The sequence below is a fragment of the Elephas maximus genome, chromosome 21, assembly GCF_024166365.1.
Source record: "Elephas maximus indicus isolate mEleMax1 chromosome 21, mEleMax1 primary haplotype, whole genome shotgun sequence".
In the NCBI taxonomy this organism is placed as follows: Eukaryota; Metazoa; Chordata; class Mammalia; order Proboscidea; family Elephantidae; genus Elephas; species Elephas maximus.
Window position 1 is genome coordinate 23,757,554 of NC_064839.1, and position 14,873 is coordinate 23,772,426.

General features: G+C 43.6%; 1 protein-coding gene across 1 annotated transcript in view; it reads left to right on the forward strand.

The window, feature by feature from the left end:
• NUP93 (nucleoporin 93) overlaps positions 1 to 14,873 on the forward strand; it is a 114,640-nt gene that overhangs the window by 85,786 nt on the left and 13,981 nt on the right. The window contains exons 6-8 of the mRNA XM_049864619.1: positions 6,522 to 6,596; positions 9,020 to 9,109; positions 10,597 to 10,736. Of these exons, the coding sequence (XP_049720576.1) occupies positions 6,522 to 6,596; positions 9,020 to 9,109; positions 10,597 to 10,736 (305 nt within the window). The remainder of the gene's footprint in view (positions 1 to 6,521; positions 6,597 to 9,019; positions 9,110 to 10,596; positions 10,737 to 14,873) is intronic.

The window sequence follows — 14,873 nt, forward strand, 5'->3', positions numbered from 1 at the left end:
GACAGTCCTCTTCTCGGCCCCCTCAGAACAGGCTCCTCTTGGCCCTGCCATCTGTTACCACTGACTGACACAAGGCCCCTTCTGGGCCTGTTGCCATTGACTTTGCTGTTGGGCCCCTTCCGGGCCTGTCACTGTCTTTACTGTTACAATCCTTGACCTCTGTTACAGCTCTTTTAGGCGATTCCTTGTCTCCTCTCTCTCTGTTTCTTCTCTCTTCCTTCTGCTTTTTCCTGTCTCAAAAACCTTTGTGGTATTAGCTTCTTATATGTATAACTCCTTGCCAATTTCAAGGCCTGGCCATCTCACCAGGACCATGAGCTGACCAATCCCCTCTCAGTAGGCCATAGACACTTCATTTGCATAGTAGGCTATAGACACTTCATTTGCATAGTCCATAATCACTTCATTTGCATAGTCTATTGACCAATCTCTACAAGGCACATTCTAACCACAGGGCAGGCTACAGCCCAGGGCCAGGCAAAAAGTATCAAACCATCCTTGTTTATAGTTTACCCAGGAAATGTCAGTCAGTTTGAACAAAAGAAACAAACCTTCTGGGGCAGAAAACTAGGGCACAGATAACTCCTCAGGGCTTAGGGGAAAAATCTCTCAAGCCGTGTTTCCAAAGAATCAAGGAAAAAGGCCACATAAAGGAACTCATTTCACCACACCCAGTCATACATTTTTCCCACATTTTAACATCTCTGAAATCAGGATATGTCTTAAATTCAGTGGTGTGTCATAGTTTAATTGACAGCTTTTTTCTTTCCTCATGGTAAATAAAATAACATTATATCTTACAGTAGGTAGTATGTTAGAGTCAGTGAAATACAGTAAAATATAGACTGGCAAGATAGTTTGAAAATCCCAGACTGGATATTTCAAACTGTAGTTTTGGCCCCTGGCCCTTTCCAGGGGGTTGAGAAGGTGACTGCTCTGCATGGACCTGTTTCACATATTAGAGTTAGAGCAGGATTTCAGGTATAGAAAGTGCTCTGCTGCTGTTTTACAAAAGTTAAAAAACAAACTCCTCAGGCCCTTGATTTCATTGTCATGACGTATCGTACATGAACACCTTCTCTTACATAGTATTCAGGTGGTAGAGGTATAGAGGTGTGTATATCCGCGTGTGAAAACTCAGCCACTGTCCTCTGCCCCCCATCCAGAGGTAGCGTCTGTCAGCAGTGCACACATCCCTCCAGTTCCCTCTCAGGTATTTATGTGCTCAGCCATCTGTATATGTACATCTTATGAATTTATTCCATCAATGGCTTAACTATATATGTACATATATATATATATATATATATTTTTTTTTTTTTAATTTTGTATGTTAGGTTCTGGAATTTAACTTTTTTTTTTTTTAAGCTGAATGTATTTTGGAGCTTTTTCTAGGTTAGTACAAGTCGGTCTCTGTTGGTTTTTAGTGACTATAATATGCTCCATCGTAAGAATGGCCCAAATATTCTTCTCATTTTATCCATGAGGAATGAGAGTCCAGAGAAAGTAGATGTCATTACACAAGGTCACATAGTCGTTGGTTGGGTTGCATTTAGAACCTGGGTCTTCTGGTCCCCAGTTGGCGTTTTATCCTAGTGTGCTGACCTTCTAGGTACAGATTTTATAGCCAGCTACTGTAAATGAATCACTTTGTTCCATTTGGCATGCGTAAAACCAAAACATTCCACTTGGGCATTAAACTTTCTTCCTTCTGTGCTGCCGTCATGTTTTCTTTTAGGAATGTTAGTTATATTCCTTTTTCTCTCACTAGAATGTGAACTCCTTGGGAAGAGTTTTTATTCACCCCTGGAGGTGCTTTGCACAATAGTAGGTGCTTAATAAAAGCATTGCAGTTCACTCCCCGCCACTCTCCAACCACGTCCTACCTGTTCTGGAATGTTCTCTTAAGATGGCTGTTTTGGGGATACCATCTACTCCAAGAATATCTTAGGTCTGCTGCCAGAGGCTGCTGTTTCTCCACATATCTCCAGCCTCCTGGTGAACCCCTACTTGTCCTCTCTGACCCTACTCTTCCACCCTCCCTGCCTTTCTGGTCCCTGTTTCCCTGCTCCTGTCACTCTCTGCTGTGACTCAGTCAGCTGGAGGGCAGAAAAGCCCAGAGGTCTGAGGAATTTGGAACATTATTCGCACACAGTGTGCTGGCACCCACTTCCCAAGCCCTCAAGCAGTCCCTGGCTTTGGAATTCCAGTTGAGCACTGGCCTGGTCCCTGCTCTGGAATGTGCGTGTACACATCCTGCTGATGAATAGTCGTCTTTGTGTGTGGTGATACAGAGGCCTGGCTAAGGGCAAATGAAGGAGAAGTACTTTCAAAAACAAGAACATTCGGCAAAATTCATTTAAATGGAAATTCGAAGGCTGAAAACCAACTACTTTTTGAATGGATAATTTAAAAAATTAGGTTTTTAGTACTGGGAAGTATTTCTCAAGGCTGTTTGTGTACGGATTTAGCTCAAACAACCATGCCTAGCAAAAATGCTTTAGTGCTGTTCCCCTTCCATCCTCTTGTTTATTCTCCCCAACGAGGTTACTGGAATTCACAGGCTCAGGGCTCTGTTCTTTAAAAGACTGGGATCTTCAGCTTCCATATGGTTAGTTCTGTTCCAGAAAGGTGGCCGTCTTGTAACACAACCCTCATCTCAGTGTTACTGGGAACACTTAGAGTTAGTCTAGAAGTAGAAAATGTGCTGGTAAGGGGTTCTGTTCAAACAAGGAATGCCTATTTCATTGTAGAAAAATGAGATGAGAATTTCCAGCCAGCACAAAGTAAAATCTCAGGTCATGTTTCTACAGTGTCCATTTCCATCCATTGTTGTTCAGCATAGGCTTTGCTCCTATGCTTGTTACGGTGGTTCAGTTTTTTATTATAAAAGTAATAGCAACAGACCTTCTTCACAGAGTTGCCGTGGTATCCTGCTTCAACAGTGCTTGAACAGAGCCTGACCCTCGCCAGCCTCCCCTCAACCAGCCACTCTCAGTCAGCCCTCGGCTGTCAGACGCCCCAAGACCCCTTCCACCACCTCTCGTCAACCTCTGCCGTGTCGACTGCACCCCCCTCGCAGGCACACCAGAGCTACCCCAGGACTCGGAGGCCCCCATCAACCCCCACATCAACCTGGAGGTCTACATCTCCTACGTCTACCTGTCCATGTCTTAACTACTTCTATTGCAGTTACGTGGTTTTGAAGAATTTTGCCAATGACCAGTCTCACGAGGAGAGGTAACATGCTGAGAAACTGATGAAGCTCCAGAACCAACAAGGTGGCCGAATCTTCCTTCAGGATATCAAGAAACCAGACTGTGATGAGTGAGAGAGTGGGCTGATGCAATGGAATATGCGTTACACTTTGAAAAAAGCATGAATTGCTCACTACTGGAACTATAGAAACTCCCCACTGACAAGAAGGACCCCGATTTGTGTGATTTCATTGAGACTTATCACCTAATTGAGCAGGTGAAATCCATCAAAGAATTGGGTGACTATGTAACCAACTTGCGCAAGAAGGGGGCCCCCGAATCTGGCCTGGCAAAATATCTCTTTCACAAGCGCACCCTGGGAGAGACAGTGGTGGAGAGAGCTAAGCTTTAGCTGGCTTCCCTGTAGCTGCAGGGGTGACTTCTGTGGTCACCAAGGCAGCGCATGCATGTTGGGTTTACCTTTTCTATAAATTGTACTAAAACATACAGTTAGGTTCTTTCATTTGTACCATTCCTTCAAATAAAGTAATTTGGTACACCCCCCAAAAAAAGTAATATTAACAGCTAGCATTTATTCAATGTTGGCCATGTGTTGGGCACTGTGCTAAGCTTTTTACTTCATATAGTAATGCTATGATAAGTACTATTATTCTCCCTCCATTTAATCTTCATCACAAACCTATGAGGTGGATACCGTTATTGTTCCCATTTTATAGCTAAGCAAACTAAGCTCAGAAGTGATACAGTGAATGTCACATAGCTAGTAAGTGGTGAAGCCAGGATTTCTAACCACTACTCTGTTGTTCCATGATGGCTATCCTTGGAAAGTTGCCCTGGGCTACGCTGGGAGGCAGTCTTGAGAAATGCTGAGAGTGTGGTGTGGAGCCTGACTGTGGATTCAAACCACTGCTCCACCACTTCTTATTGGAGTGGCCTTGGGCAAGTTCCTTCCCTTTCAAAGTACCTTGGTTTCTTCATCTGTAAAATGGACATAATAAAAGTACCTGCCTCATGAACCCCAGTAGCACAGTAGTTAAAGCACTTAACTATTAACTGAAAAGTCAGCAGTTCGAATACACCAGCCACTCCACAGGAGAAAGATGTGGCAGTTTACTTCCATAAAGATTACAGCCTTGGAGATCCTATCGGACAGTTCTGCTCTGTCCTCTAGGATCACTGTGAGTCAGAACTGACTCGACAGCAATGGGTACCTGCCTCATAGGGTTGTTGAGTTGTGGAGATTAGGACAGTGCTTGGCACACAGTAAATATTCAATAAGTATGTTGTTGTGTGCCCTCAAGTCGATTCTGACTCATAGCTACACTATTGTTATTGTAACCTGGTGGTTTTTGTTAACTCTTTGGGTGTTTCAGTTAAGAATTCTTTCAGCTGTGAGTGACAGAAAACTTGAGATTCAGTGGCTTGAGTAGCTGGATCAGTGGAAAGTGTTGGCCTTAACTCAGTTGGTCTGCAGTACCACCAGAGACCTTTCTTTCTTTCTTTGTACTCAGCCATCCTGAGCACCTCTACTTACTTGAGGTTCACAAGATGGCTGCTGCAGCTCCAGACATCACATTTGCATCAAAGGCAAAAAGAAGGGGAGAAAGCTAAAAGCCCATGCCAGGCTCTTTTTTGTCCTTTACCAAAAAAGCAGAAACTGTCTCCAAAATATCCTAGCAAGCTTATCCTTTCATCTCATTGGCTTGAACTGGGGCATATGGCTACCCCTAGGTTTAGGTTAGCTGCAGTGGAGGCTGGGAAAAGGTACATTCTGTGATGTGCAGGGGCCAGCCGATGAAACCCTGTTGTTACATTTTCACAAAATTTGCAGTGTGGTTGCTATCACCTTGGATAGCTTGAAGTCTGCCACGGTAAGAGTATTTACATCATAGCAAATGCTTCAAGTCAGGCCCCCTTTCCCAAGATCCCATTGTTAAATATTTGCTGACACACCACTGGGTGTATTTAATTCTATAGGGCCAGCCTCCATAATGAAAGGTGGTAGGGGATGGAGGTGAGAGTTAGGGATTGGGAATGGTAGTTGGGTCAGCCAGCCAGCAGCATCTACCAAAGTCCATAAACTCTTTAAATCTCTTTTCATACTGATGGTTCCAGAAGCTCAGAGCTGAGGAGGTCCTCTCAAGGTTGTCTAGGAGAACCCCTTCATTTGACCGATGAGAGCCCGAGCCTCCAAGAGAACGTGCTTGCCCCAGACCCCAAAGCCAGAAGTGAAGTGACCCTCCTGGAACCCAGATGTCCTGATAGTCTAGCATCCTTTCTCCAGAACCTGTCAGTTTAAACCCCACTTTCTGCCTCCTGCCCTCCCTCCTCTCCCCCTTCGCAGTGCACACTCACTATTTTCCCTTTGCCAGCTTTGGTAGTGCTGGGAGGTTTGGCTGCTATCTTCCGTCGATTTCCTGGGAAGCCTTCTTTAAATTGCTTTGTGTTAGATTTTAGAGAATAGAGCATTGGTTTTTAATGAGACAAGCTTAAAGAATTTGATTTCTACTATGGTACAGTACAAACTAATGTATTGGGAATTTAAGAATATAGCCAGTAGGCATTATTTTGATACATATTTGTTCGCTGCAACGAATAACAAAAGATTAGTCTTTCTTAAAAAAAAGATGAATATTAAACGTTTTTCATGTTTTGTGTCTAACTCCCTGTCAGATGGTAAGCTCTTTGGGCACAGGCCCTGTGGGCTTGCTAGTTTTCATCCCTGTGAGGATGGATGTGCACACGGCTGTGCCCGTAGCAGGCACTTAGCAAATATTTACTGACTTAATGAATGACTGTCCAACTTGGACTGGCTTCACATCTTCAAATGCCAAAAATCAGTCAGCGGCTACTGTCTTAGTGTGGGTTCTACATTGGAACTGTCTCAATCCTGGGGTTGTGGCCTTGTAAACACCATTCCCTCAGCTGCCCAGTATGATTGACGGTAGTGGAAGACCCACACAAACAGGACGGCCTCACTGGTGTGAAGACATTATTGGGCAGGGGGGCTTAGGATTGAAACCAAATGTTGGAAAGATGTGCATTCCAGAACCAGTCATGGAGATACCCATAGGGCTAATCCAGCCTCCTGTCATTTTGGAGCTAATTTAGTCCCATGCTCGTTCCCTTCTCAGGTGTTCATGTAAGAGAGCTGTTTTTTATTGAAACCCCTGAAACCATCATTTTGAGGAAGGCTGACTAGAAAACAGACTCCTGACAGCTTTGTTAAAGGCAAGAATATGTGCATGTGATTTTTTTTCTTTCCGTAACTGAATATCGTTCTTAATGTGTCTCTATCTGCAGCCAAGTTACATCAGTGACCTGGGACCCCCCGGTCGAAGCTCTCTGGATAGCATCGAGATGGCCTATGCCCGGCAGGTGAGCGTGCCCTCGAGGAAGGTCTAATCCAGGAAAAACCTTCGTGAGCCCTCTGGAGAGTAAAAGGGAATAGAGACTGCATGTGAAAGTCAAGCCCTGAAAGCAGCTTGGCTTCTGGTTCAGAAGACTGGTTATTATTTCACCTTATTGGTCACTGAGAATTCTGTCAAATAGGGTAGTAGAATGCCTCGATTTTGATTTGGGGAAATAGAAATCTGCCCTCTAAACTGATCCAGGGACCTCATTTTGCATTTGGCAATGACCCTTTTACAGTAAAACCTTGAGTCACTGCCCTGCTCCGTAAATGGAGTTGTGTATTAACAGAATTACCTGGTAGGCTAACGGTATTATTAGAAATTCTTCTCTAATAAGAAAGAGAAGTTTTTCAAATGCGTTCTGCCTTGGTAAGCACCATGTATTCAGCGTTACTTAACATCATTGTTTTGGTTGTGGGGGTCATGGATTCAGATTCTTTGTGATTAGCACAGGGGCTACTCTGCTGGACTGAAATTGCCCTGAGGGCAACATATAGCTGGAATAGCTGACTTTTTGAATAAAGCAGTGCTGGCCAGCTGTGTGTCTTATAATTTGCCCCTGCTGCAAAGTATTAAGAAGGGAGAAGTGTTTCTGTTTCTTGAATTGAGGTAATGGCTTCTATCTCCTTAAGATTGTCTGCAGCAGTGGCCAAGGAACATGGTTCAGCTATTACCAACTCTCCTGTGATCCTTTGAGGGGGGAGCACATGGGTGCCACCTGTGGCCCTCAACACTACCAACTTCCTTCCTTTCCTCTGACCTGGAGTGGGGTACCTGTAGCCACACTCGCTGCCATCAAGTCAGTTCCAACTCATAGCACTCCTTTAGCACAGAGTAGAACTGCCCCATGGGGTTTCCAAGGAGCGGCTGATAGATTCGAACTGCTGACCTTTTTTGCGGGGGCGGCTAGCAGCTGCACTCTTAACCGCTGCACCACCAGGGCTCCACGCTCAGAGTGGAGTAGTTGGAAGTAAAAGCAGACAGCAGCTCTGGAGGTGAGCAGGGACAGTGAGAAAGTGTTAGACTCTGTGCCTTTTCACAGAAGCCTCTATCTTTAGCTGCCAATTAGTTAGCTGAAAATTAATTCAATTTTCTAAAAAATTTTTAAGGCTCTCTCCTTAGTGTACCGGTCCGTGCCTCTTCAAACCCTAGATAGCTGAAGCCGGCCTCGTCAGCTTCCCTACAGACACGTCCTCTTCCTTCTGACTCCCTTACACCCCACCACTGGGCCTTCATTTCTCTCCTTCTGGTCCAGTTTTTAGATCTCTCTCTTCCTTACTCCCCCTCCACATCTGTACCCTTTAAATTTCACCTTGATTACATGGCCTATTCCCTTCGCTGGCCCTGCACCGCCTGGAGATCACACCTAAGGAAGTTACAGGCTTCTTAGGAGAGAAGCTACGTTATCTTACACATCTGTAAAGACTAAACCTTCACTGCACTAACGTTTTATATCACTTAGGACACTATGATATTATGCCTCCACATACATGGCTATCCTTTCTTTCTGAGAGTGAATCTTTGTATCCTGTGTTCCTCCTGCTGGCTGAATAGATAAAAATACCTTCTTGTTTAAAAGCTGTTTCATTTCATTTGTTTATCAGCCCTGGAAGTTCAGTGCTACTCTCCCCCATTTAAAGCCGAGGAAACTGAGGTTTGGCAGGGTAGAGACTTGTGTGACATTACTGCCTAGTTCAGTTGGAGCAAGGACTTCAAATTCAAAGTGAAATCTTCCATAAAAGTACAGTGTAGTCATTCTTAGCATTATTATTTTCATTCCTTGAAAATAAAATCCAGAGTAATGGTGCTTTTCCCATACATTAAACATCACATAGTTCCTTTTTCTTAAGAAGATTTTACCTAAAGAGAAATGGATATTCCAGTAACTTCTATTCTAACACATGTGAAGGGCTGCAACCTGATGCTCCTTTCTCAACCCGTGAGCCCAGGCCCTGGGGCCATTCAATTCTTTTGCCAGAAAGATTACCAGACTTTGCCTGGGTTGTTGGGGAGCAACAGTGGGAATTCTTCCATTGTGCCATCTTCCCCTTTGGCTCTCACTCCTGGGACTGAGGGTCTGCTGAGCAGAGAGGCTGCAGACCTACCTGTGGCATTCCTCCACTGGGGCCACCCAGCACCTGTTCTTCAGGTGTTGGGCAGGCCTGGCGTAGCAGTTAGCTTTGGTGTGCATTGATGCTGCTGGGAAGCTGGCTAGGAGCCATTGCCCTCCAGGCAGTGTGGCTAGCTTGGCCACGCCAAGGAAGGAGAGGTAGGTGAAGCTTCTGCTGACCATTGGGCAGAAGCTGGCTTCAGAACTGCCTCAAGAGGTTTGAAAAAGAAAAGTGAAAATAGAAATTGTACCGTTTACTTTGGTTTTCACCATTTCAGATTTATATCTATAATGAGAAAATTGTAAATGGGCACTTGCAGCCTAACCTTGTGGACCTCTGTGCTGCCGCTGTGGAGCTGGATGACAAGGTACTGCCCTGGATCTAACTGAAATAGAAACGGGGGTCTGTGCTCAGATGGGATTAGCAGTTTGCTGACTTAGCTGAAATGGCTAAACAGATCCTACCTTCCATGGAATAAGATGTTAACTCTTCCTCAGAGCTTCATTTAAAATTTTTTTTTAATTTAAAAATGTTTTTAAAATGAATCTTCAAAAGGCCCAGCTCCAGGATCAATTAATAGTCCCAAGAGTGCTCCTCAAGTTGTGTTTGCTTTGAAGTTTTGTCAGGCTATGGCTCACGGCTCATGCGTTCCCTTTCTTAGACACAGACTAATGGGCTGTTTAATGAGAGCTGAATTGTAAAGGTGGTTTTCATGTTGGAGAGCCCTTGAACATAGCTCAGGTGGGGTCTGCCGTCCTATGCCACTGCTTCTGTTCCCTTCCAACCCTTCATTTTTTCTCTTCCCTCAACTCTAGTCCCTGTCCAGTTTTCTCCCCCTGAAGGGAAAAAAAAAATAGAAACACAGTGGATGAATGGGTGAGTGGGTTGGTGGGTGGCTAGGAGGAAGGAGGAAAGGATATTATGGCCAAGCACCCAGGCGTGGATTTTTTTCTTTTCAGAAGTGCTTCTCCTTTCCTGCCTCCCTCCTTCCTTCCTTCTATTTCTTCCTATAGTAAAATATAAGGTAATACAAACAGGCCTGAAGAAGAAAGTCAGGATTCACCAATCATTCCACCACCTAGAATCACATTTTGCTGGGTATTCTACCATTTAACTTTTGAGAGAGACAATAAAAATGTAAATCTTCTCTATTCCTTTGGAAAAAGTGTAAGCCTGCTTTTCTCCAATTGGTGATGTCTTCCAAGTATTCTTAATTGTAGAATACTGTGAAGGGTTCAAGGAACACAACTTTAAGGAGACATTTATAGCTAGAAGGGTTCTTGCAAGAGGGAGTTCCAGCTGTGTGGTGGCAACAAAGGAAAGAACGCCTGCTCCTTTCCTGGGAGGCTATCCTGGGAGGTGTCTTTTGAGGGAAGGGAGTGGGAAGGGAAATAGGGGGTGGTGACATTCACAAAATGGGGTTAGAGCAGTGGCCCCTGGAGAGGCTGGGGAGGACAAAACCTCTGTTATTTAGGCTGAACTCTTATTTAAAGCCTTAAGAAACTCAAATGACCTGGTAAGAACTGAAATGCAGCTACTCGAGTTTCAGCTCCTGGGTTATAAATGTATTCACTCTCTCAAGGGATAACCCACTGAGATTCAGTGTTCTTGTTACTATTATGTGATCATAATTATGTGGGTGGTTGTGTCAGACCTGGAATGGCAATTGATCTGAAAAACCAACTGAAAGTGGGGTGAGGGGGTGGCTTGTAGGCGGATGGAACTCTCGCCCCTGGTAGGGCAGAGGGGGTCTTAGACAGAAGACATTAACCTCACCCCCCTCATCCTGCTGCCACGAAGAGCCGAACCATTTCTCCAGCCCCGCAGCATTGTTCTGTGCAATCTCACTCACAGAACATCTCTGACATGTGGACCATGGTCAAACAAATGACAGACGTGTTGTTGGCGCCGGCGACCGACGCCCTGAAGAGCCGCAGCAGTGTGGAGGTGCGCATGGAGTTTGTCAGGCAGGCCCTGGGCTACCTCGAGCAGAGGTAAGGCAGCAACCGCCCAACGGGGCTGGCTTTAAAAACCCCGGAAGTCGGCCATTTGTCTTGTCTAAGGAGTTCTTCTCGACAGAAGTTTGGTTTTGGTGTTTTTGGAAGGAGTCCTCAGGCTAGGTGCTCTGTAGCTGGTTCAGTTTAAACCAGGTTGAGCATGGCTGAGAGGCATATTCCTATTCTCCAAAACACCCCTCTAGCAGGAGTATTTCTGCAGTGGTGTAAAACTGTATGTATAAAATCATGGTACATGGGAGTACTGTTAGGCTTCTCTTTTTCGCTCTTTCTGTGCTCTTGGTCCCTCGACACAGAGACATCATGATTCTTCAGTCATAATGCCTTAGGTCCAAATCCTGTTTTCCAACATGGTTCAACCATTTTGTTTTCACCCAGCATTTAAGTTTTACAGCTCACCGGGCTGTTTCACCCCGCTTCAAACCATGGGAAGGCCCCTTTAACCTTCTTTTTCCTTCTGGCACTACTCAGGTAATCCCTGGGAGTCTGCGTTCTTCACAGCTGTTAATGCCAGTGATTTGTGCCTGGGTTTCTTTGCCACCTCCTCACTAATCGGAGTTGGACACCAAGGTGTTTGTGGCTGTGCCCTTGTGCCCTGACTATTGTCCCCTTCATTAGTAGGGCCCGTGCCGTTTATCGCTCCCTGTGGACACTCCATCTAATTCTGAATTGGCCAGCAGGGGTTGTCATGAGTGTGCAACAGACCCTCTTTATTTCAGAGACAGGGTGCTGGGCCTTTCCCTGCTGGCTGCAGAAAAGAAAGCCAAGTTGAATACGCTTGCTAAATTGCAGCCCTTTGCCACCGAGCCTCTGCAGCTGCCAGCAGCCTTATAGTACGGTCGCCCTTTGTCAACAAAATAATGCTTCATTAGGAAGTCATAAGATTTCTCTGTGTGTAACTGAGGTAATTCAGGCTTGGTACAGCAGAGAACTGGTTTTTATACCAAATACTGTATTAATTATACAGTAGCGACATGAGATGAACACTTCAGACATATTAAACTAGCTAGCCTCCATTCCCTTCTTAAGAAAAATCTAGATCTCCAATTTTTTTTTTTTATTCCTTTTAGCATAGGCACAAAAGGGTTTATAAAAGATTTTATCAGGTTCTGCTAAATTTTTGTAATGTAAGTTTTGGATGTAATGTTCTTCAGCTATAAAGAACCTAAGGTATATAGTAGTATTTATTTGCTACAGGTCAACAAAACAGGAGTCAAAATTTTTAGTGTATAAAAACTTTCAGGAATTTTTTTTTTTTTTAAATGGGTGTAAGTATATATCAGCTCAACATTGGTGCTTGACTTCACCAATGGTACCAAGCTGTATTGCTTGGTTTTCTTATCACGGGTAAGCCATCCTACTACTTAATGTAGCTTGGAGCTGTTTGGGAGTTATTTATGCACAATTATTTTCACCTTATCTTCATTGTCACCTTTTGGCAAAGGGAATGTTTTAGAATGATTGGTATTTTTGCTGTTGCTGATCTACTGACAGAGCCCTGGTGGTGCAGTTTGGTTAGCTCAGCTGCTAACCAAAAGGTTGGCAGTTCCGATCTGCCAGCTGCTCCTTGGAAACCCTATGAGGGAGTTCTGCTCTGTCCTACAGGGCCACTGTCAGTCAGAATCAACTCAATGGCAAATTGTTTTGCTGCCGTTGTTGTCGTCGTTGATCTGCTGACAGTATACACGTAATATCGCAAATGATATAATACAGCAGTTGGCAAAGTAGACCCAGTCCCAAATGAATTTTCAAGTATAAGGCTAGAAATGTTGGGAAAATGTGGGGTTGGTCTATCTGTTTCCTGCCATATTCCAAGATTTGAAGTAGGATATGTATTTCTTAGCCTTCAAGGAATTCAGGCTGCTTTTTCTTCAAACTTAGGACCTTGCCAGCACCTGAGTTGTTCTTAATTCAAATTGGAAAAGGCCACAGTGACCATCTGTTTGTTTTGGCTGCTGCAGGACCCTTTCCTCTAATACCTTCTTCAATCTCTGCTTTAAATACTTCTAGTAATGGGAAACTCATTGTCGTTAGTGCCGTTGAGTCTGACTCATAGTGACCCTAGGTACAACAGCATGAAACATTGTCCAGCCCTGTGCCATCCTCACAATCATTGCTATGTTTGAGTGCATTGTTGCAGCCACTGTGTCAGTCCATCTCCTTGAGGGTCTTCCTCTTTTTCAATGACTCTCTACTTTACCAAGCATAATGTCCTTCTCCAGGAACTGGTCCCTCCTGATAACATGTCCAAGGTACATAAGACAAAGTCTAAGGAGCATTCTGGCTGTACTTCTTCCAAGACAGATTTGTTCATTCTTCTGGTGGTCCATGGTATATTTAATATTATTTGCCAACACCATAATTCAAATGCATCAATTCTTTTTCAGTCCTCCTTATTCATTGTCTACCTTTTGCATGCTCATGAGGCAATTGAAAATGAAATGGCTTGGGTCAGGCACACCTTAGTCCTCAAAGCGACATCTTTGCTTTTTAATACTTGAAAGAGGTCTTTTGCAGTAGATTCGCCAAATGCAATATGTCATTTGATTTCTTGACTACTGCTTCCATGGGCATTGATTGTGGATCCAAGTAAAATGAAATCCTTGACAACTTCAGTGTTTTCTCTGGGAAACTCATTACATTTGTTAAATTATAAAAATGATACATGCTTATTTTAGAAATTTTGAAAGATGCCAAAAAGAAAAGAAAACAAGCATTGCCATCAAGTCAATTCTGACTTAGCAACCCCGTAGGAGAGAGTAGAACTGCCCCATAAGGATTCCAAAGTTGTGAATCTTTAGAGAAGCAGACTGCCACTTCTTTATTCTGCAGAACAGCTGGTGAATTCGAACTGCTGACTTTTGGATTAGCTGCCAAGTGCTTAACCACTGTGCCACCAGGGCTCCTTGTTTAGAAATTCTTTATTATATCAACCTCATATTTGGATATCTGTAACTTGGACCATTAATCTTAGTATGGAAGCACTTTAAAAATGCTAGAGGATCTTAGAAAGCATGACAGCTAATAAATGAAGCAGGAATGATGGAAAATCATCATTTTACAACCATCAATGTAATAATTGGTTCAGCCAGGATCATCACTGAAAACTAAAACGATTGAGTTAAAGATTGTTGGTGAATAGTCATGAGATCTCTAAGTATTACCCCGTAGATTACTTATTAGTTACAAAGGGGAAATGCATTGTTACCCTGGAGAAATCTGAGGTATGGTACCTTTAACCAAGTGATCAAATCTAGTGTTGCCAAGAAGGGGACAAAATGACATTCTCTGCCCCTTGATGTAATTCAGTGGGAGGTACCAGCATCAGCTGTGTAGGATTCTTGGCAAAAAATTGAGCCTGAATCATACCGTGATGAAAGTGCCTGGATTGTGGGACATTCTACCAGACAGCTGACCTGGATTCTTCAAAAAGTGTCAATGTCATGAAAGACAAAACAGGTGTAGAATGGTCTTAGATTAAGGGTACTAAAGTGGCACGACAACCAAGGGCCATGCATGTTCTTGATTGGATCCTGCATTTAATTAAAAAAAAAAAACAACATTATTAGGGAAACTTAAATATGGATTATATTTTAGATAATGTATTAATGTTTAGTTTCTTGGTGTATTAATGGTATTGGGGTTATGCAGGAGAATGTCCTTCCTAGTTCTTAGGAGATACATGGTAACGTACTTACACGTGAGGTAGCCCCTGGTTTCTATAACATTTTAAAATGATTCTGAGAGGAAAAAAAAAAAAGCATGAGTGTCTGTGTGTGTGGAGAGAGAACATGCACCCAAATAATAATGATTGGTAAATCTAAGTCAAGAGTACGTGGGCCTTCATTGAACTCTTAACTTTTATTAGGTTTGAGATTTTTCAAAATAAAAAGTTTAAAAAGAACGCACTAGAGCATTAGATGACTGTGAGCTGGAGCAATCATTATTCTGCACATCAGTCCTCAGTGCATTTGAAATCCGCAGTTGTTTTCCTCCAGGGATGATTCTTAGCATCTGCCGTGATGAGAAATCTTTACCAGCGCTCCACTACCGGCTGAATAAATAAGGCAGCTCGCTTCGTTAAGTGTGTCCTGTTCCCTCTTCTGTGTCAGGTTT